The sequence below is a fragment of the Lytechinus variegatus genome, chromosome 8 (genome assembly GCF_018143015.1).
Source record: "Lytechinus variegatus isolate NC3 chromosome 8, Lvar_3.0, whole genome shotgun sequence".
NCBI classification, from domain to species: Eukaryota; Metazoa; Echinodermata; class Echinoidea; order Temnopleuroida; family Toxopneustidae; genus Lytechinus; species Lytechinus variegatus.
In genome coordinates, this window is record NC_054747.1 from 5,108,603 (window position 1) to 5,133,203 (window position 24,601).

The window sequence follows — 24,601 nt, forward strand, 5'->3', positions numbered from 1 at the left end:
CGGTACTTATGGCGTTCGTGCGGACGTGGGGGAAAGCTCACTCACTCCTGAAGACGGACAGTCAACCTGTCCGAAACGTCGAGTCTCTCTACTACTCATCATCTCTACTCGCCGACGCAAGCCAGCATCTCCTCATCAGCTCTACTACTCAAGCTGTTCTCACTCAACATTCCTTCTGGTTTACAGTCCTTTTCAGGACTATTCTCAAGAAAGAATACTCTATTCTCAAATCTCCACTTTCTCGCCTATCCACTTCCTTCTCTTCTTCTATCCACTGCTTCTATAACACTCCACATGGTGTACCGTAAACCACATCAGCAATAAATCAATTTGGAGAGATGACTCTTGTATGTGTGGTGTAAGGCATGTTAGTAAATCAACTCTTTATCATCAGCCTCTGGCAGCCTTTACATAACGCTATTTATTAAAAACAGTAAAATTAATTTTACAATATAGATTCGCTGAAACACACATCGCATCAAGGAGTCATTTACACTCAAAGACAGGAACATGTAAAATGAAAATTTAATGTATAGAGTAAAATGTATTCATGAATATGGATTCACTAAGACACATATTCCTGTAAACTCACTCACATTCAAAGACTGCTGACTCCAACATCCACAAATGGGGACAAATAATTTAGAAATGGTAAAAAGGAAGGACATTCCCTATAGATATCGTGGTAAATATATACAAAAAGAGGCATGGTGCCTAGAAAGGGACCGTCACCAGTGTCCCATATTCCACTGTAAGAGTAATGTATCTCAACGATCAACTTTCTTAAGTTTGGTGTAAAGCAAATCACGTCCATTATGTTCAATGTCATGCATATCGATGATCATCTTCTTTACGTTTGGTGTGATACATCTCGATGACCAACTCCCTTTTAATATCTTGTAAGGCAAATATCTCGTGGAATGTATCTAAAGTGATTTCCTTCCTTACATTTTATGTTGTAAAGTATCTTCTTGAATAACTTCCTTGAGTCTGGAATGACATTTCTTGAAGATCAACCTTCATAAGTGTGGTGTAAGGCTTATCACTTCCCTCATGTTACGTATCTTCACAATCATTTCCCTTAGGTTTGGCGTGGGCTATCTCAACAATCATCTTCTGTAAGTTTGATGTGATGTCTCTCGGTGCTCATCTTTCTAATATTTGGCGCGACGTATCTCAATGATCATTTTATATTTGATGTGATGTATCTATCATTCTTTATCTCTTCGTAGATACATCATGTACTGGGTTGGTGATGTATCTCTTATTATTTATCCTTCAGTAGATACATCATGTACTCAGCTCACAATGGACGTATCTCTCATTATTCATCCCTTAGTAGATACATCATGTACTGGGTTTGTGATGTGATGTATCTCTTATTATTCATCCTTTAGTAGATACATCGTGTACAGGGTTCATACGAAGAATCATAGTTACTGTCTCCTGTAGAAGCTTCATCTCGTAATGCCTGCAGATATTGAGAGAAAAAAGAAAGTACATTTTTGGTCATATTTCTATGTATTTTCATTCATCGTCTTACATCCTTGAAAACAGATTCTGTAAGAAGCTAATGATCTCATTTTGAGATATCTTGGATTCTTGTCCTTCCCAATCCTAAATTCTGTGATTATTTTTAATATTATGCATGTAATGGAAAAAAAAGAGACAGGAAAATGTATCCTGATATCATTATTTCCTAAATATATCTATGTAATATCTACCTATTCGGTCCATTTACATCTTACGGGATGGTTCTAATTTGACAGCATATCAGAAGTCTCTGGCCCATAAGCCGTGCGTCAATCATATGTATACATACACACCATCTTCCTCTCTTCTTATTGACCTGCCTTAAGATATGACACACCAGATAAGCCTCTCTTGCAAATTGCTCTCTTTGTTTTTTGCAGACCTATTAAATTGTGTTTTACTTTCTTCCAAACTTATACAGCTATGTGAAGGACTCCCCCCAACCCCCCTCCATCATGACTCTGTACCAATGATGATGATGCTGTTGTACAAATGAGTGAATCTTACCTGGCGATGTTACTGAATGTCTTCATCTTATTCATGAATGCATCATGGGTAATGACTGTAGCAAACTGTCCAGCACACTCGCAGTAAGATGCCATATTACTCAACTTTACCTGTAGATTGACAAATATATCAAAACAATATCAAAGCCAAGTCCACCCAATGAAAAGTTGATTTGAATAAAACAATTAAAACCAACCAGTTTCATCAAACTGGATGTAAAATAAGAAAGTCATGGCATTTTGGAATTTGCTTCATTTCAGACAACTTTTATATGCAGATCCTAGTCAGTTTGCAAATGATGGAAGCGCTGACTTCACCACCAACTCACTGTTTTTTTTCATTTGACATATACCAATTTTCTCGCGATCGTAACGGAAATGAAGGATCCACCCATCCAATATTTCTTTTGTATTTTGATTATATGAAATATTGCAATTTTCTCCCAATTGTAATGTGAAAAAAATAGTTTTAATCTGCTCTGAACATGTGAAATTGACAACATTTCATGGTTTATTAATTAAAAGAGGGTCCTAACCATAAAATCGGTAAAAACAGAAATATTGTACAATTCAGTAATGAAAATAAAATAGTGAGGGAAATCATTGACTCTCAAATTTATATATTGCTGACTTGTGCTGAGTTTTGTGAAAAATCAACACAATTTTAAACTTTATATGTCTCAGTTCAAAGAAATTTTCATAATTATGCTAAAAATTGTTAGTATATAATATCAACTAATTAGCACTACTATGACTACTAAAAAATACTTATGAGGAAAGTCCAAATCTCACCTGGTGGCATTTGGAACAGCTAAGATCTTGAAGTGTGTAAGCCATAGAAGCCTTCTGTAGAGCCTCCACTAGACTTGCTTCAATTGATGATACATCATACTCACTCTGGCATTGTATACACTGCCATAGTACGCTGCAAGAATGGGGTTTAGAAAGAAAGGAAAGCAATGTTTTTAAAGACTTATCATAGTTAAGAGCTTAGGAAATGCAGTTGCAGCAAATAATTATTCCATGAGAAAGTCTTTAACACAGATCTAAATCTGGTACACTTACCTTTACCTAGCTTTGTGAAATCATTTTAATTTTTAAAATCATTTAATTTTCAAATCAAATGATTTCACAAAGCTAGGTTTTAAATTAAATGATTTCACAAAGCTAGGTAAATGTAAAAGCCGAAAAACTACTTACACAGATAAGCACATATGGGACAGTGCATTATAGCCCGTAATGAGACAACACAACATAACACATTCGTAAGGTGTGACACATATTCTACCAGGATTATTTGGTGCTTATTGGCTGATTAATGCATTGGTTTCTATGAAAAGCACAGACACATTTTGCACTTTTCTTGGAAATAACACTTTTGTTATGTGCTTTTGTCAAGGATGGGCAAAATCAAACAGATACTTACGCTGACTGGCCATCTTGGATGAGCATGGGGTCGCGACAAAGGTCAAGGTCACGGCAGTGGTTACAGAAACGACAGATGACCTCTGGTAAGATGTAGGAGAGACAAGGATCACGCCAATCAGCGTCGTCAGAGAACTCACCGACACCGATCAGACGGAGGAGGTTACGCTTCATCCGACTGACCTGACTGACGATGTTGGTATCTAGGGAGAGCACCTGGAATGAATAATCAAAATTGATAGCATAGATTAGATAAATCAAAGAAAGTGTGGGGTTTAAGTCGCCTACTCTATAAAACTTTCTTGATACTGATGTGCACCATAGGTCTACAAATGCACCCATGGTACACTGGCCATTATCTGTGTTGATCAGGTAGTTTTGTTGCACCAATGTGGCAAGTAAGTCGACAATGTTGGTATCTAGGGACAGGAACTGGAATGAAATCTAGATTGGTGGCATAGATTGAACAAATCAAAGAAAGAGTGCGGTTTAAGCCGCCCACTTTCTTAATACTGAGTGTACCCCAGTGTTTAAGTAGCAATGGTACACTGGGCATTATCCGTGGTTGTCTTTCACCAAGAAAGGGTAAGACAACTGAAGAAATACCTATTCATTGGATTAGCTGTGAAGGTCCAATGCATGAAAGCTTAACCCTAATAAGACTGGGGTATTTGAAGTCTGGACAGCTTTATTAAGTAGATAAGGGATCACTAGAAATTTGTGCTTAGTACTGGCTAATTGTTATTCGATTTCAACATTTGTTTGCTCTTTTTGAAAATAAAGTTGATACACAACTGGCAAATGGCAGTAAAATATTGTTCATAGCGTAAGCAGAGGACACTTGTGCCTACACAAGTCTCGATCTCCATATGGAAATAGATCTAGGAGCTTTTTCATAACATATCCCAGAATTAATTCATGGATAATAAAGACAGACAGACAGACCCTAATTTTGTTCCTACAAAAACGATTTGTTTTAGGCTTTTAAATTTTAGAATTAAGAGATCATGCAGTGACACAACATTTGCTCCGGTGAAAACTGCTCCTGGCTTCTAAGATAGAAGGTACGGGTTGCAATAGGGTTTTATGTCAGGTTTAGCACTAGGTTCAGGATAGAACATAGGCCCATATTCTGAAGTCAAGTTTAACTTAGACCATGGTCTAACTCTGTACTGAAATTATGGGAAGCCAAAAGTGTCCAAATTTTTATCAAGTTGTATGTTTCTAATGTTTTATGTGCTCTTTCCTGATTCATCAATGGTGAAGACAATCATCTATTTATACTTCTAAGACAATTATGAATGACTTGAGAGCCAAATTAGCTGAAATATGATATCTCTACTGTTAGTGATTTATGTAACGATGGGCTATCCATACTTAAACAACAACTTTAAAACTGAGTTTAAGTTAAACCCGACTTCAGAATACAGGCCATAGTGTTTAATCCAGGGTTGAAGTTGGTCATCCCATTAGTGTGTGAATTTAGAGTGGAGCAATTGCCACAGGAGAAGATGTGATGGAACTGATCAAGCAAGGGATAGATTCCTACCTTGGTTATTGCCTTGACAAACTCCAGTGCAGGATTGTTAAGAGGTAGATAGGATCCAGGAAGCTGAGGAAACTCAGAAGAAGCTTCAAGACGAGACTGTCTGCTCCCAGATAATCTCTTCTGGATATCTTGGGTGATTCTGAAAAAAAGGAAGAAGTTTCATTTAAGTAGAGATGGAACTTGTAGAGAAATTTGGATGTATGTTAATGTGTGTTTTTTATTCTAGCTCTTCTTGTTTAGACTATTAATACAATCACTAAAATTTTATGTGAACTGACTAGATAACTATAATCCTATTCCCATGCAGTAGTAGCAGTAGCAATAGTAGCACAACCATCATCATCATCACAATAACCATCATCACCAAATCATCACCGCCATAATAATCATCATCACCACCATCAACATCATCATCATCATCATCACCACCACCAACATCATCATCATCATCGCCATCATCATCATCATCACCACCACCAACATCATCATCATCATCATCGCCATCATCATCATCACCACCACCAACATCATCATCATCATCATCACCATCATCTCCTTCCTCATCATCACCACCATCATCATCATGGCCATCATCATCATCATCGCCATCATCATCATCGTCACCACCACTACCACCCTCATCATCATCTCCTTCCTCTCCTTTCAACCCCCCTCCTAAACTCTCCTCCTTCTCATCATTATCTACTTACGCAAACAGTCTCTGAGACAGCTCTTCATCCACCAATCCTTGAGAGTAGCTGACCAGGCTTGGAGTGGTGGTTGGGTCGCCTTGCGTCTTTTGGGTCTGGCTCTGGTTGTTACGGCGACGGATGGGCGTGTTGCCGGGTGTGGCCCTCTCTTGTTCTTCCTTGATATGCTTGTGTATTGCCAGGATATAACCCGCAATAATCATCTATTTATAACAGGGGAAAGGATATCGTAATAATTATGGTGTTACGATTGATTGTCCACTGTACTAAATGCATTCAAACATACATGTAAACATAATTTTATTTCATGATGAATTGAAAAGCTTCATATTGCAGACCTTGTATTTGCTAAATTAGTAGCTCTGAATTTGCGATCAATGGCAAGTTTATTCTGAGTCCCAAAGTGAATCATGTCTTGTAAATAATCACAAACTTGCACTTGATTTCTGATCAGATTCTTGCAATGAGGAATGTAAACTGATATGCTTCAGCTAATATTAATCTATCAATTTTAAAATTGCAACACAACTTGATAAAAATCTTTTAGAATTCTTTCAGTCTCAGGTATATTGTGAAAACTGCATATGATGATGGGTAAAAATAAAATGACTTCTGGCACATAGGCCCATATTTTGAACCCTAGTTTAACCAATAAGGGAAGCTATGAGCGTAAAAAAAATGTTTAAAAGTTAATGCTAAACATGTTAACTTTGATTCTTCCCATGGTTCAAATGTGAAGGAGACTATTGTAATCATCATTTCAAGAATGTTTCAAAGAGAAATACCAGTAGTTGCAGTAAACACTGATTTAATGAGAAAGTCTGTAAAACCAGGCTTAATTGTCAGTATATCATCGAGGATCTAGATCTCGTACAGTTACATAAACGGAACTTTGTGAAATCTTGAAATCTACGCTGAAAAATGTTCACACTGAAGATCACCAACACAGATAGGCACATGTGGGACAGTGTATTATTATTGCTGGAATAGAGACCAGACGGAAGTGACCGAATCCGTGCTTATTTTGCTTATTTCTCAGTAATTACACAATTTCTTCCAGAATCCTTTGGCACATATTTTTTATTCATACAAACAGACACTTGGGTGGTCATTGTATAAGATTCTGTAAAAAGTCATTTTCAGATCGTTACCAGAACTGGAATTTATCTTTAACGATTTGAATGCCAAATGTGATGACCATTGAATTATAGAAACTGATGTCACATTTGGTTTCTCATACTTTAATCACATTTTTAGACTACGGTTTAAGTTTAAACCAGAGTGTAGAATATGGGCCATACACGCTACAACTTTCTTTCCTTCTAATCCTACATAAGGAAATTATGTCTTCAAATGTCATTTTTATTTGTTATTTGTTGAAATGTATTTTAATATTAGTGTTTTTCAGCACCAGCTAATGAGGAGAGTCTTAACAGAAACTTGATTTCTTTTGATAATGCCTAGGCATTAGCTGGTGTTTTTTCCTGTTTTTGAGTGTTTTCTTTCTTATTTGATATTGTATATTGGATATTGTATGATGATTATTTTCAATGTAATGAATTTTACTATTGTTACAAGTGTAATGTGTACCTGGAAATAAAATAAAATAAATAAGCACTTTGGTGGGAGGTATGATGGTTACTTACATTGAAAGTTGTCTGACAATTCTCAGCAGTTGGAAGATAGTGCATGATATTCCAATTCATCTCTACCTCCTCCTGTATGGATGATAAATAAAACATTCTGTCTTCAGAATCGAAATAACTCCCATCATTAAATTCATTTCAAAGAATAAGTTTTTTGAGTAATCATATTACAAAATAAATTTTAAAATATTGCCTGTTATAATCAAATGGTCTATGTTTATTTACAATCATTCTTGATTTTTTTAAATGTACTTTTGGAAGATTCCATTTTACAATTAGCGATGAATGTAAAACATGGAGTAGCCATGATAGGCCAATGTTTTTTTTTTCCAAGTCCTTTAACCCCTATCGATGAATTTTGTTGCTATTTTTTTATTTTTGTATAAATTGCCATTTTCATTTGTTAACTCAGAAATCCTCTCATACATGAAACATTGTATTTTGTTTTTTAGTGCGACTCTAAATCACACTTAACACCATCAGAAAAATCTGGAAGTCTCCCACACATATTTGACTTACCTCTGTATCTGTCTGGTTTGGAGGTGTTGCCATGATGACATCATCATCATCATCATGGTTCTCATTGTTATCTCCCTCAAGTGATTCTGGTATCTTACCCTTCACACCACCATGGTTGGCCTATGGTATTGAAAATGAAAACACAGAGGAAGGGAAAATGAAAGTAACCTGTCTTGTAAGGAAAGTTAACCTAATGCCTACTTGACTTTAAGGGAATTTATGAATTCATCAGTTAACAGGTTAATCCTTTGCCTACTGAAGTAGCACGGGGGCCCTTACAGAGCCTGTCAGATTTACATAATTCGGTAGTAAACAACTTAACAAATAGCCTACTAGAAATGTGTGCATAAAAGGAATTGACAACATTCATTAGCCAACAGTTTAACACACTAGCCAACAGTTTAACACATTGTCTACTGCAGCTGTGTTTGCCCAAAGCAAAGCCTATAGGAATTACTGAATTCAGGAGTCACAAGGTTAACACACTGCTTACTGGAACCAGGTGGGCCCTAAGCAAAGCCTAAGTGAATTATATAAACATTTAGGTGCTGTACAATGCAAATGGGAATTACAGACCTGTGTAGGCCCTGTATAAAGCCTATCAGAATCACAGAATTCAGTTGTTAATAGGTTAATCCACTTGAGAAAAGATAAAGAATGAATGAAAATTCACTTACTGTATCAAGCCACATAAGTAACTGCCAACATTGCTTGTACGAGAGCTCAACACCATGAAACAGATCGTTGGACTTGATTGTGTTTGTGACGTAGTCAACGTACGTGATGGCGTCAACGATGCGCGTCTTCTTCGTGCAGATCACGATCTGATTGTAGTTGGCGTGGACGATGACCGCACCGAGTCGTTTGAACTCTGACATGAGCTGAAGGAAGAGTTTCTTCATGAGGCCATTGAGGGTACGTCGCAAGGCAGGGTCGTACAGGAGGGATGAGGGAGAACAGAGCCACCTGGAGCAAAGATCCAAGAGATTCTCGTGAAACTGAAAATCCGTATTTGATTGTTCGAAATAGAAATCTGCGAATACATGTAGAGATATTCTGAAAATTCATTTTGCCCAATTGATCGTGGGCCAAGCAACCACTGTGGAGCGCCAGATCGACGAGGCTCTTTCCCTTCAAATGTTGAACGATAAACATGGTAGCAGCAACTCCCATCTTTAACGCCATTTGGTCTGACGTAGCTGGGGTTTGAACCCACAACCTTCTGGTTGAGACAGATACTCTTCCAACACACTGGTTATAGAAATATATTGCGGGGCCTTGCCAGCTAAAAAGGTACCTTCTCAAGAGTAAGAGCTGCATGCTTTTGCACAGGAATACTGCAAGCAGCTTTTCATTACTAATCTTAACACTTTATTAGAGACAAAATAATGCGGAATACCGGTAAGCTGCAATGTCCCACCTGCCCTTATCTGTGTTGGTGATTTTGTGCATGATCATTTTTTTTTCAGTTTAGATTTTACCATTTCACAAAGCTGCATTATGTAAATGTATCACATCCATGTCTGAGGTTGATATACCTTGACGTTCAATAATTTCTCATGAAATCATTGTTTTGCTGAAATCATGTTAGTTTACCGTCAATTTCATCAGACTTGGTAATATCTAAAGATTGAAAGACAGAAACAAACATAATGACTGACCTGTAATAATGCATGATCTGGTAATCAGCAAAGACATTATGGTACGCTGTCACATCACGTAGCCATCCATGAACCATCGTCTTCATTATCCTATAAGAGAAAATTTAGACACCAATATTGTAACAGGTCAACTACTTTCGATAAAAGATAAAATGTCACACAAAACCTGGGGGCCCAGGAGAGCAACAAAGAGGGTAAGTCTACGCTTAAGGACAACTCCTCCATTGATAACCACCTTTCAAGTCACCACTTTGTTGTCCTGAAACTATTTAATATAATGTTCATAAAGAAAAAGCATTTCCCTGCTAAGTTCATACTTTCAAGGCCATTTTACATACAAAAGTTCATTGATTTCACCTTAAAGGGGAATGAAACCTTTAGAACAATTTGATTTTTGTGGAAACAGAAAAAATCAACGAATAAGATCAAAGCAAGAAATTTATGAGCATTTGAATATTGCGATCACTAATGCTATGGAGATCCTCCCATTGGCAATGCGACTAATATTTGTGATGTCACATGTGAACAACTTTCCCTTTGATGGACTACAAAATACCCGAAAATGTCTATTTTTGCTCTTTCTTAGGTTGATACAAACTCTTTATCCATAATGTATTCTTTGAAAATCTGTATTACATGCCCTCCTTTAGACAGAATATAATATGATCTACTGATAGATGCTATAAAAGAGGCATTTTAAGTGAAATATATAGAAATGTAATAGGAAAGTAGTTCACATGTGACATCACACATCTTTGTCGCATTGCCAATGGGAGGATCTACACTATGATAATGATCTAAACTTCAAATGCACATAACTTTCTTATCATTCATTCACTTTTCCTCAAACTTTCATTTATCTGCTTCTATGATTTTTCTGCTTCAAGGGTTTTATTTTCCTTTAATGGTTGTCTTCGTTTCAAGGTTTCCTTCAGAGAGATACAGAACAAATTCCATTTGAATCGATTAGGTTTTGATTTGTTTTTTGTTACCTGAAGGACACCGTACAGAGAGCCGTTTCATCATAGCTGGCGAGGGAGGCTGCTGCTCCTGGCTGCCCGGATACCATATCTTCTAATGATGTCTGTTGGATCGCATCAAAGGCAATGCTACCGGCAGCTCCCTCCAGCTCACTGACCTGATGAGACTACAGGATGAAATAAAAATAATAATATAATATAGAAATATGATCTTTTGCCCCCTAGATGACCTTTGACCTTATCATTCTCACAAACGTTCATGTGGTATGACCGAAGGATTATTTGTACCAAATATGTGTATACACAATTAATGCAGAAATCAAGAAATGAGAACAAGTTGAACAAACATTTTAAAAATGATGGAAATGACCACATATCATTTGACCTTTTGACCCTTGGGTGACCTTTGACTCCATGATCCTCATGGACACCCATGCAGCATTACCCAAGGGTCATATGTACCTACCTTGGAAGTAGGCATTAAAGTTATAATAATTGATGCAGAACTAAAGAAATGAGAGCAAGTTGAACAGAAACTTGACATATTGACCCCTAGATGACCTTTGACCTTATCATCTTCATGGACACACATGTGGTTTTTCCCAAGGGTAATATGTACTAAGTGCAAACATAATTGATGCAGAAATAAAGAAATTAGAGCATACTGAACAAAAACTTTAAAAATGATGGACATTTGACCCGATCATCCTCATGAACAAGTTGTATTACCCAAGGGTAATATGTACCAAGTGCGAACAAAATTGATGCAGAAATAACGAAATGAGAGTAAATTGAACTCTGAACTTACTTGTAGTAGAGTATTGACAGCAAGATTGGCCATGTCAAGATCAACACAGACAGTCTGATAGCAACCACTCTGGTTTAGCTCTGCTCCACCAGATTCATCAAACTCAGTCACCAATCTAGGGGAGAAAAAAACATACTTTAAGATTCCTATCTCATTAGATATGAAGGCCCTGTTATCTGGAATGGTTTGCCATCAAAATTAAAACTTGCCCCTCACTATTGACTTTTAAACGTTAATATAAATCATGTCTTGCCAATTTTCCATCAACTTCTAAATAAAATGGAGTTTATGTTTGTCTTTTTGTTTTATTTCTTTAATGTTTTTTTCTTGTGTTGTTTATGTTCCTTTTTGCTGTACTCGTGACTGTTCAATTACTTTTATTTTGTATAATTTTGTTTATCCACTGCGAAGAACTAAGGGGATGGACCTTGATAGGTTTTTGGTCTTTGCCAATCCCCTACATCCACTGCATATTAGTTTTACCCTTTTCTTTTGTCATTATATTGATTTCTAATATATTGATTGATTTTATCATTGTTTATGTAATTATTGTATGTGCTGTACCTTTTTAATGGATGTGAATAAAATGATTTTGAATTTGAATTCAAATCATGAAACAGAAGTCAGTTCATCCAAAGAGGATCTTGCGGTCTAGTGGTTTTAATTGAATCCCCACTCAGCCATTATCTCCACTTTTAATAACCATATAAGACTCTAGAGTAATTACTGTATTCTACAGGTCAGCCACAACTGATTATGAACTTTGACGTACAATGGTCCATATGTAATGGGTTATACCACCTTGGCATTGATGCAGCAGAAAACACCTTTGAAGAGTTCCTACTGGAGTTACATGTACAGTATACTTCAACAGAAACAGTATTAAACTCCTAGAAATCCCTCCAAAACTGTCGTCTATGCTATTCATTTGTCTTTTTCTGTCCTTTTTTTGGTATTGTGCTGTTCTATGTTTTGTTAATATCTTATGCAAATACTACAACAGTAGTTTCTGAAGGGTCAACAAACTACAAGCATTTGCTTTTAGCAGATTCCTCCATAATACATGTATGTATGATAATTTGTTCTTATATTTTGTTATATTTACTGATGAAAAAGAATGTGCTTATGTCTTGATCCGTATTGTTTTATTATTTCATCACATGCAATGTGATTGTAATACATGCACTTCTTTGATTTCTGTTGGAAATGAAATAAACAGTACTTTGAATTAGACGAGGGTAAATAACAGTATATGGGATAAACAAAACAGGCCTCCGATCTGATCACCACAAAGAGCTGGCGGAGAAGCTTCGGTCCCTTCCAAACCAGGGCAAGGTAGCCAGGTCACTCTCCTCGGACAGTTTTGCTAACGGTACAACAAGGCTGACATCCGGTAGCTTCATCCGGTTTCGTGATTGGCGGTTTATCCACCGAGCCCCGTTTTAACTGCCTCCCAACCAATGCTGCTGCTCGGTGTTGGAAGTAGAACATCAATGCTAAGTGCCGAAGGTGTGATCACCAATTGGAGACGTTGCCTCACATCATCAACAACTGCCGTCCCAACATGGTTCTAATCCGCCGAAGGCACAACCTCATCCAAGAACGCCTGGTGAAGGCAATTCATTACGGTGACGTCTACCAAGACCAGCATGTCCCCGGCGACCCGAACCCAAGGGAGCGACCCGACATCACAGTGGTTGAGGGTGACAAGGTGACCATTGTCGATGTCACCATCCCATTCGACAATGGTCCGGATGCCCTCTCCACGGCTGTCAACTCCAAAGTCACCAAGTACGAGACACTGCGTCAAGATCTGGCCACCCATGGCATGGATGTCGAGGTCCATGCCTTTGTAATCGGCTCCCTTGGGTCGTGGCACGGGGACAACGAACGTGTTCTGGGACGTCTCGGCATCTCTTGCCGATATAGAGCCCTGATGAGGCGTCTGTGCTGTATCGATGCGATCAAAGGCAGCCGGGATATCTACATCGAACACGTTACCGGTCACCGGCAGTATGAATAGCATTTATTATCATTTACTATATATTATGTTCTAAACAACGTATTCATTACTATTTCCAAACGTTTTTGTTCCTGACAATCTACGTAAAGTCTGTTATCCAACTGGCATGATGAAACAAGATAAAATCCCCTTACACATTAATTTCTTTTCACAACGTAATGCTTTGTCAAAGCATTGTCCTACATAATATCTCAATGTCACCCCAATTAATTTTCAATCCTTCGGTAACCTTCATATCGCTGGATTAACATACATGATGTGTTAAACTGTACTTACAGTCAGTCGGCAAGCCCTGAAAAAGTAGCTTCTTTTATCCAAGTGATATTCATGACTATAGGGTTTTTGCATTATTAATGAGCTTGGTGCGAACCAAAACACCTCTTTTTATTCTGCCATTGCTGCTCTAAATATTAACCAAATTTCATGTTTTTGGTATCTTTGTAAAGAAGAATCATTCTTTCAGGTCATGTGTTTGGAATTTTTTTTAAAATGTTGTAATATAGGGAAAACTTTTGATATAAAACATGAAACAAAATGATTTTTTTCATGCAACAAATGTTGTTGTTTTCACACTTGATTTCTGTTTGAGCACAAATGATTTTTAGATCATAATAAAGCTGAAGATCTACGCTTTAATATGATATAATTTGTATAAGAAGATGTATCTTAGATGGGTCAGCAGCCAGCTTTTCATAGGCCAAGTACATTAGCAGCTCAAAAACAAGAATACTGCACTCTGATTGGTCACAGAGACCACACACCCACGCAAATTCCAATGTTCCCCACACTGGGCCTCTGCAAGGTCACACTCACCATGTGGTAATCTCTTCAAATAACCCGCGCCTGTTGTTGTGAAAACATTATTCAGCCAATCAGAACTCTGGATTTTATGTTACTCAGAAATTTTAGAAATCTCGTCTTGCATCTTGATGGAAAAAGCTGGCTGCTGACCCATCTAAAAGATGCCACATATCAAGAGTGACATTGTAAGAAAGTATAGTTTGAGCTTTCTGATGATATAAATAATGTTGGTACCTAAAACACAAAATGTTGCACAATTTGCAAGTGAAAACAGAGGAAGAAAATTCTGTTTGATGCATCTTTTCTGGTAAAAAATCACTTATTTATCAAAATATTTTATTCAAAAGAAATAACCAATATGAAAGAGTAACATTTACTCTTCCCAATGGTACAAAAATAATCAATTTTACTCCAGGAGAAAGTGGTTAAATTCTTTGAGAAAAAAGTCTCACAATTCATGAGATTTTGCAGGGACATGAATTCAGCCACGAGAGGACTTGGATAAATCTTGCCCATTTGCTCATTAACACAGGGGCTTGCCGACTGACTGCTAAATGTTGCATATATTAAAAAATCTGTTTTTTTTCAGCTAAATGTACTGCCATGTCTTTGCCATTAGAGGGGAGCGATCATCTCGCTACCGAGGCTTCCTCCATCGAAGTGAGGTTCCCATCACCTAGCTATCCGCTCATTACCTCCATCTCCTGATAGGCTGATACTTTTATTTTCTAATTATATATGCTTTTTAATTAGGCATTGTCCCACATACTTCCTTAATGTTATTCCATTTGATTTACATCCTCTGGTAACCATCATACGTACTTGTATGATTTTGAAACTGTGATAATGAGTGTTGCATGTATTAAAAAAATCTGTTCTTTTTAGCTTCATCAGCTGCCACATCTTCGCCATCAATGGGAGAAATCGGCCCATCCCTGATGTTTCCGCAATCAAGGTTCCCACAAGTGCCGTTCTCTCAGATCTTTTATATGGCTCTGAATGCTGGAGGATGACAAGAAATGATCTCCAGAAGCTGTCAGGGTTTATGGGGGTGAGTGCTAATTTCCTCCATGTCCACTTTTAAGGTGACACTAATGAGCACCTCAACGTGAGAGTCAGTTTATGTCTTCTTTATTGTTGTCTTTAAAAATGCATTGTATATTTTGATGGCAGTGATATTTGCAGAGAGACTGAAATATGTTTGACGACTGTCTTTGAGTGTTACAGGTAGCGGAGTCCCTTTAACAAAGTCTTAAAACTGATAATCATGTGTACTTTCTTACACACAAATCTATACCTTGCTAAGGAGCTGGACTGCTTCATGAAACTCACCTATTATCATCAGCCTCCTTGCCTCCAAGGTCGGGTCGGTTGGTAGGCGACGCCCACATTACATGACCATGTTTGTTGAGATGACGAGCGAAGAAGAGATCGGCTCCGGCTATCCCGGCATCCTCCGGGAGGTTGCCAACGGGGATGTGGAAATAACGACTCTGCTCTAAGTAGCTCTGGAAACAAAATGGAATACAAGTACACATGAATGTTTGAAAACTGAAAAAGGACATTTAACTGAAGGGGGTTTCGCAGGAACATTATTTCCTTATTCAGATATATTAATAGCATATAAATAGAAAACCTCTACACAGACTAGTATAATTGTTCGTTTATAATCTCATTCAAGTTTGTTTTCTTACTGTTTAAGGCAGCAACTTATAAGTCCTCATTGATCTTCTGAGCTGATCCTTGTTCATGTAATAATTCCATTATTTCATATCATGAATGAAATGAACTATGAGAGCAAATATGAAAGCATCTTAATATATTCTTCAGATTACAAATCTTTGTCAAAAGATTGTTGATACCGAGGTATATTTGCAGCCTTGAACATTTGTCATTCTACTAACCATTTTGTGCTTTAATAGAAATTCCAGTTGTTGCAGTAAACACTGATTTCATGAGAAAGTCTGTAAAACAAGGATTACCGGTACTTGTCAGTATATCATCGAGGATCTAGATCTGGTACAGTTTCATTAACTGAACTTTGTGAAATCTTGAAATCTACGCTGAAAAATGTTCACACCGAAGATCCCCAACACAGATAAGCGCACGTTGGACAATGTATAATTATTGCTTAGAGCGTCGCTCCCGACGCCCTACCCGAATCCTGTGCTTATTTGCTGATTTCTCAGCAATTACACAATTTCTTCCAAAATCCTTTGGCACATGCGTTTTATTTATACAAACAGACACTTTGGTGGTCATTTCATTGGATTCTGTACAAACTCATTTTGATATCGTTACCAAAACTAGCATTTACCTTTCACATAGTACTTCAAATAGTTGATTAAAAAAATCAAAGAAAACACAGTGCTTACCAGCAACAAATAGTCAGCATTGAGATAGTGTTGTAGCAGACGACGGGAGCCTTGTCTTTGCCAATCTAGAACACTATAGATGTTCTCACTCTCAGCGATGTGAAGCTTAACCAGGGGAAACTCTTCCATAGCCGGGATACTTCTCACTAGCTCTCGGTTGCCTAAGGGTTGAAGGATGATAGAATCAGCAATTTAACATTTTTAACTTATCTACAGTGATCACAAAGGAGAATCATACCCCAATAAAAAGTTTTATTTACAGGATAAAAATTGACAAGAGAGTGTGAACAATGATGGACAAACAATAAGAAAGCTATCAACGTTGTACAAATTGGTCCTCATTATACATATGGAGACTTCAAATTGGCAGCAGTGATGATGTCACAGTGATATAAGGCAAGCACTTCTCTCCCATTTCCTTCGATACGTAAAATGTAATTTTTTCAAAAGATTTACTTCAAATTATATTCTTCTTTCATAAGGATGTAAAACAATATGCTTTCTGTGTATTATGTAATACATTTGATTACTGCCCCAGGGGAATACATGTAGGTACTGTAGAGAAAACCACAAATCCCTAGTAATTAAGTCCAGGACCTCTGGAAAGTTGCAAAACTGAAATTTACAGTCTAGGGGATCTCAATTTTCAAACAGCCATAACTTTCTTATAGCTTGTCCGACTTCTTTCAAACTATTACCACTTTGTTTTACTTTGTTTTCTCCTTTCTCACACAAAATTTTATGACAAGGGTTGGATTCCACTTGAATAGAAAAAAAGAACATGAGAGACGCAGATTGGTGACTGCAAACTGGCAACATCTATGTTGTCATGGCAATGTAAGGTTGGGACTACTACTTCATATTCTTCAAAATACAAAAAATTCATGTAAACTCAAAAATATTTTGGTCCCTGAGGGAAAATGAAATTAAAAAAAAAAAACACACATTCCTGGCCAGCAAGTATCCAACAAAAAGAGAGAATTGTCCTTGCCACTTGTCACAATCTACTACCCTAATTGTAAATTTGAAATTTACAAAGTTGAAAGGATCACATTTTTCAATATCCATTACTTATTCCTTGTCAAATTTCTTTCAAACTATCACCACTTTTGTTTCTTTTTTTTCTCTTCTTCTACCCATTTGATACAATTCAAGATAGACTCACTCAATGAAGCCTGTACAGAGATGAACGTTGGTCCTCGCTTCTCATCCTTGTATGCTAGCAGCAATCGATGAATGGTACGGTATGCCTAAACAAACAAACAACAAAGTAAAAAGTTAGGTTGAGAACATTACAGGAACAAGTGAGAGATTTCTACCATACATCAAAAATGATTTCAGAGATCTAAATTTGTCTAAATCTTGCTACTCTCTACAACCAATATTTGACCTATTAAACAAAGAGATACATGTACTTAAGCCCACTGCACACTTTACAATAGTTCTGCCACCCAATCCTGAAATAAAATGTTAAATTTGATGCTAGTATTTTGACATGGAACATCTTACCATGTAAAGTTCAAAATCATCACATGAACATAGTGTGCAGAGGCCTTGAGAGATATTCATTTCATGCCTGGAAGTAAATTTTGGAGGAGCAAAGCCATTTTGATGAGGAGCATTTTCTCAAATAGGCCAGGGAGAAGACGGCCCCAGAGCAAGACAGGGCGGGGGGCAGCAAGGTCAGTTTTAGAGGGGATTTTGATAAATCATTCAAATCGCATTTATGAGAAAAGAATACCATGTCAGGTAAGAAAGGCACATGTTTAATGACCTCAACTTTGATTACAAGAGGGCATCGTGGCCACTAACATTGACCACTAGAGATTTCAAGGCCTGCACATCATGTTGAAGTGATTGGCACCTGCTAACAATAACTTTTGAAGACTGGTTACCTTTTTCATATCCTTTTCCACCACGATGTCAAAGGTATGATCCTCACGAGGAAGGAGTTCATTCTCACTGCTGCGCTCAGACCTGGTGGGAAATGAAATTGTGTAACACTCTCTTATGAATAAATATCTCATTACAATGCAAAGTAAAATGTGCAGGCCTCTACTCTTTGCCTGGATTCTATGTTGAGAAAGGAGACTAATCTTGCATAATGAAAAATGGGTAAGGGAAAAACACTTCACAGAAAACATGTGATTACACATATACAGTAAAACCTGTCTATAATTACTACTCAAGGGAAACAAAAATTGTGGTCTCTCTGATCAAGTGGTCTTTGTAAACAGGTTCATTAGTAAATGATCAAATGTTCAAAGGAAACAAAAATTTTTGTCATTGTGGGTGGGAAATCTATCTTTGTAGTTTGGTCCCTGAATCCGGTTTATCTGTAGCAACTAAATAGTAAACATTAGTGTACTTAAGAAAACCATATTGTTTAGGGCTATGTACTATCAATTGATAACAAGAGCTACATGTTTATATATCATAATGGAGATGTCAGCTGATTTGGCCATTCTTTTTTATTATCACAATTCAATAATTTCAAAAGCTTGTACAGCAAAACACAGAGAGAGAGAGAGATAAAACCCTCCTAAAAATGATAATAATATGGCATTTGCATAGCAAATATCCACCTTGTTAGGTGCTCCATGTGCTCCTATATTACCCTGGCTGATTATATAAGCTATGATACTGATTTATTCATAGCTCTTTTAACCTGGGTTGAGTGCAGCACTTTTTATTTATAGTAAGTCGATTATTTCAGGACTAGACTGCATTATTGCATTATATGATAATGATAAATGTTTAAAATTCTGAAAAATGTGTAAGCATTGTGGTCTAGTGGTTATGACTCTTCTTTCAATCAGAGGGACGTGGGTTCGAATCCCAGCCATGGTGTCTTTTCCTTCAGAAAGAAATTTATCCACATTGCGATGCACTCAACCCAGGTGAGGTGAATGGGTACCCGGTAGGATTTATACCTTAAATGCTTTAGCACCTATGTGGCGGCTCAGCTCCAGCCGGGGTAATATGATACCAAGCATCAAGTTCAGTAGAGTATATGCAATTATAGTAGCGGTGCAATACATCATAAATAGACCATATTATTATTATTTATTATTATTACTTTTATTATTTTGATTGATATCATTATTATCATTATTATTATTTTTATTATTATGATGATTTTTAAAAAAGTGTTCTTACTTAGCCTGCCTCTCATGTTGGTACATGGATGTGAGATTAGGCATCTGATTGGTCCTGACCGTATCCACGGCGATGATCGTAGCCTTGGCGGACGTTGAGAAGAACAATCCCATCATGCACTTAGAGCCTCTAAACGTGTTTAGATTCAAAGATTAGGAGATCATAAGGAACAATATTTATGAGAAAGAGATCATTGCAAGAGGTCAGAGTTCAAAGGTCAACCATATTAGATTACAAAAACACTGAAATTACAAGCGTTCCTGCTTCACTTAGGGAACAAGGGTTAAGAGGTGGTTTTTATTTCATGTATTCTGCAAAGTTCATTTGTTCTTTGCATGACCATTCTAAATGCACAAAATAATGGGTTTGGTTTTTTTAAAGACAATTTTTTGGGGAGGGGGTAAATTTTGTCTATGACTCCTTTATTCGCTTTTCAATAATGCAGAAAAATAACCACAAACTTGAACTATTGATCCAAACAAATGCAACTTGAAAATCAGTAAAAATTTGCAATTCCATTTGGATCAATAGTTTAAGTTTGTGGATGTTTCACCAACGCAGCTTAACTTTCATTCGATTGCATAGAATTTTTTTATATCGAAAAAAAAACATACTTATATGGTTTTAAGTTTTGTTCCTACACATACATGACCACACACTGGGAGGTCAAAGTTCAAATGTTACTCACACAATGTTTTGGTAGAAGTAGACCCTTCTAAGACTCCCAGAAGGAAGGTATTGAAATTGAGCTAACGTCTTAAACTCAAGCTGACTGAGGTCAAAGGTATCCATATCCTGAAATAGGAACATTGTAACACTGGATAATATTGAATATATCACTACCATCCCACCATCATCACCACTACCACAACCATCCCTCTCACCTAAACCAACAACACAATCACTACCACATTATCACCTGAATCTCAACCACCAATACCACTCCAAACACAATAACACCATTATTCTAATCCTCCCTACCATCCCCAACTACCAGCAACAAAACCACTATTTCCACCACTACTATCCCAACCACAACTTCAACCTTGACCACCATGATCACCACCATGACAACCAGCATTTCCACCTGAATCTGAACCACCACTACCAGTAAAACCACAACCATCAATACCACCCAAACACTATCACAACTACTGTCTCCACAACTACTGTCTCCACTACAACTATCCCAACCAACCCTACCGCCCAATCTACCACTAACACCATTTACACAACTATCCTAACGACAACTACCACCAAACCAACCATCATTATCACTACAACAATCAATACTACCACCCCATCCACCACCACCACCATCACCCCAACTGCCGCACCAACCACCATTATCATCACTAAACACCACCACAACTCCCATGCATACCAATACCAATCTTCAAGCAACTCACCCCTCCTAGGAGAAACTTGGCATGTTGTCTGTTGACCATGCACACGCAGCCCAGTTTCATCAAGGCTCTGAACTCCAGCGGGACTTGTGTTTCGTAGACCCCCTCGATGTCAGGAGCTGCTAGATCGGCCGTCAGCTCACTAAAAAGGAGAGAAGAGGATAGTGTATACTTGTACATGAAAAAGTGGTATTTCTTCATGGTGTAATAATTTCTTAATAACAATGTTTTCTTAAGAATGTGTATTCATATTCGGAACTCCAGCAGAACCTGCTTCTCATACCTCCCCCCCAAATCTGGTGCTGCTAGATATGACAACAGCTCACTAAACTCAGGAAAGGCTGTGATTTTGTAATTTATTTTAAGAGGAATTATTTCATCTCAGCAAATTAACTTCAGAATGATGATGCCTTCTTAGACAGTTTCATGACATATCAAATATGGAGAAACACTTACTAGGCAGGGTTTACTGCTTAGTAATAACAGAGCTGCCAAGTTGTATTTTGCATTTTCAGTATTCTTATCCCCCAAAATCAGTATTTTGACCAAAAAATCCGTATTTTTACCATGAGATAAATATGCATGCATAATGGCAAAGTTCGATCACTTCTTACATTATTTTGCGCCCCACATCGTCGCACACGAGACCGAAAGCTTCAGTCTAGATTTTGGTTGTTCCGCTGAACTGCGTTGGCTGACTCACCCATACATAGACTGAAGAATTTGGAGGCCCGTACGTACAGACAACGTATTAGCAGTAACGTTAGATCTAACATTCGACGGAAACCTGTTTTTTTTTCGATCGTTTTTTGCACATAAAATCATAAAATATCACATTATGAAAAAGAAATTGCATCCATATTTACGGAAAAATGTATGAAATTCAGAAATATCGTACCTTAGACCGCAGTTACGGCTAATTCGTTTCAAATTATGATCGAAACATCGTCATCTTCGATCCTTCCGTCGGTCAACGTAAGTTGCCATCTTGGATGACGTCATCATCCTTACAGACGTATTTACCAGTCGCAAAATATCGCGATTTGAGCCGCTGCTTTGCGCTTGTAAACGTAAACTACATGCGTGCGCTCGGAACTTGTCACCCGCATTGATTCGCCAGGATATCGAAAATTCTAATCGGAAAGCCTTGATGAAAGCATAACTCATTGAACGTAGAGGGCAGCAACACACGGAATACCTTTTCTTCTCTAATTTGTTTTTCCCGTATTTTATCATGAAAAAGCGTACTGCCGTATTTTAAATTGATTTCCGTATGAAATACGGAAAAATCGTACTACTTGGCAGCTCTGTAATAATCCACCACCATCAATGTTAATGCAATTTGGGGTTTTATAAGTGCTGCTAACTAACTTCATGAATTAAAGAGGTATAGCAATGATACAGAAATAAATGCTTACATTACTAGTCCAAAACTAGATTCATTTTTTCACAGAACTAGAAACAGAACACACATTTCGGTAAAATTAACATTATTCTGAAATTCAAGTGATACAAAATAATAATGCAGCAATATCTAGGGAAGAAAATGAACCCAAATTTGATAGACAACAGAGGTGACATGCTATTTGTTATCATGAAAATAGGGGACAGATTGACCATTTTATATTATGCAACTACCAGGCGAGGGCGCTATATACTTCTTAATAAATTCTTACTTTGCATGTTGCTGATAGACATCCTCTGGTACAGTGTACTGGTAGAGATTCAAGACTGGGTTTGATCTTGGTAAGGTACGGGTCACTTTCCTCCACACTAAGAAATCAAATATAATTCATCTTTAATTGTAATTGTGATCTCACATGTTTGATCATCCAACATCATTTTAGAAATTTAAAACTTCCCCACCATAAATACCATCATAACTACCTTTCATCAAAAGCATCATCATCACCACCATCATCATCATTATCAACATAATCACCATGACCATGATCATCATAATCATCACATTGCCACCATTATCATAATAATCATCAACCTCGGACAAATGATAATCATAATCAGCGACACAATCACTTCCTACATAATCCTACATCATTTTAGAAAATTTACTTCAATCATTGTCTTCACCACCATAAATACCATCATAACTACCTTTCATCAAAAGCATCATCACCACCACCAACACCTTCATTATCTTCATCATCATCATCATCACCACCACTACCATCATCATCATTATCATCATCATCATCATCATCACCATCATCATCATCACCACCACCACCATCATCATCATTATCATAACCATCATCATCATCAACATCATCATCATCATCATCACCACCATCATCATCATTATCATAACCATCATCATCATCATCATCATCAACATCATCATCATCATCATCAACCAGTGCTCTGATGGCCATGATCACCAGAAACAAAATCACGACCAAACCCTCATCATAATCTTCACTACGTATGTTCCATAACTATATTCAAATCATGATCAATACCATCATCACCAAGGACTTACTCGCTCCTTCTGTGGCTTCTTTTGGGGTTCGTTGGTTGACATAGAAGATTCTTGGAACCATCAGTTTGATGTGATGGAGATCAGAGCCTATCAGAGCCCAGAGCTTGAACAGACCTGGATGACCGGTTTCCATGATCTACAAACAATAAAGTCGAGGAAGAGGAATGGGAAAGAACTTCCAGTTACAAATAATTATTTTACAGTTAATTCATATTCCTAAGTCTAACCTACCTTTTGCTACTTGTAGCAGCAGATTGAGCCGTGAGTTGCATATTGAAAGTACTTTCGAGTTCAAAACTTATCATGGGAGGGGGAGGGATTTCATACAAAATAATGCTTACTTTTCAATGATACTCAGTTTACAGCAGAAATACAATACTTTATTCTCAATCTATACCATTTTTGGTGAATTTTTTGGCTGTCATGGTATAAGAAAGTTTTAAAACAAGAATGATTTCAGATCTTTTACTTTTCATATTCTAACCTGAATAATCTGCCAAGGTTGATCCAGCATGGTTTTTGCCGTCCGTCTGAAGAAGCTCCCAAGCCCAGTGCTAGACACCGCTCGGACAACGCCTCCAACTCCTGCATCCATTCCATCGTCAAGGCGACGTCGTTTACGTTCTTTTCTCTGTCTCGCCTGCAACGCCCATTTCTGTTTGTGATACTCCACCCACTTTTTGATTGTTTTCTGTATAAATTTGTGAAGAGAAATGTGGGTATAAATTTTCCAAAGTGAAAAGTATTACATTTGAAGAATTTTTTTTTTCTTTACATTTTTCAACAAAACAAAAATCAAGAAAATTATAAAAATCTGGTCAAGCAAATCAAGTCAATACAGTCAACAATAATGCATCATCATTACAATTTATCTATATTTGCAAATATGGAAATGCCCACTAAGAAGCAAAGGCTTGTATTCTTATGGGCTCATCATACATGGGCAAAGATATTATCTAGTTCAGCAAGATGCCATTGCATTGATGGTAATTCTTACAGA

General features: G+C 37.3%; 1 protein-coding gene across 2 annotated transcripts in view; it reads right to left on the bottom strand.

Moving 5' to 3' along the window:
- Positions 1-326: 326 nt before the first annotated feature.
- The window catches only part of LOC121419874 (DNA polymerase epsilon catalytic subunit A-like), a 59,963-nt gene continuing 35,688 nt past the window's right edge, over positions 327-24,601 (bottom strand). For both annotated transcript variants that reach the window (XM_041614338.1, XM_041614336.1), the window contains exons 28-49: positions 24,086-24,292; positions 23,602-23,737; positions 22,778-22,874; positions 21,105-21,243; positions 20,384-20,490; positions 19,696-19,824; positions 18,432-18,513; positions 17,702-17,786; positions 16,537-16,697; positions 15,494-15,669; positions 11,338-11,452; positions 10,542-10,696; positions 9,550-9,639; positions 8,566-8,854; positions 7,889-8,008; positions 7,370-7,441; positions 5,724-5,926; positions 5,014-5,152; positions 3,466-3,680; positions 2,832-2,964; positions 2,041-2,150; positions 327-1,471 (exon numbers count right to left, since the gene is read on the bottom strand). In XM_041614338.1, the coding sequence (XP_041470272.1) occupies positions 1,387-1,471; positions 2,041-2,150; positions 2,832-2,964; positions 3,466-3,680; positions 5,014-5,152; positions 5,724-5,926; positions 7,370-7,441; positions 7,889-8,008; positions 8,566-8,854; positions 9,550-9,639; positions 10,542-10,696; positions 11,338-11,452; positions 15,494-15,669; positions 16,537-16,697; positions 17,702-17,786; positions 18,432-18,513; positions 19,696-19,824; positions 20,384-20,490; positions 21,105-21,243; positions 22,778-22,874; positions 23,602-23,737; positions 24,086-24,292 (3,045 nt within the window). In that variant the 3' untranslated portion in view covers positions 327-1,386. The remainder of the gene's footprint in view (positions 1,472-2,040; positions 2,151-2,831; positions 2,965-3,465; positions 3,681-5,013; positions 5,153-5,723; positions 5,927-7,369; positions 7,442-7,888; positions 8,009-8,565; positions 8,855-9,549; positions 9,640-10,541; positions 10,697-11,337; positions 11,453-15,493; positions 15,670-16,536; positions 16,698-17,701; positions 17,787-18,431; positions 18,514-19,695; positions 19,825-20,383; positions 20,491-21,104; positions 21,244-22,777; positions 22,875-23,601; positions 23,738-24,085; positions 24,293-24,601) is intronic.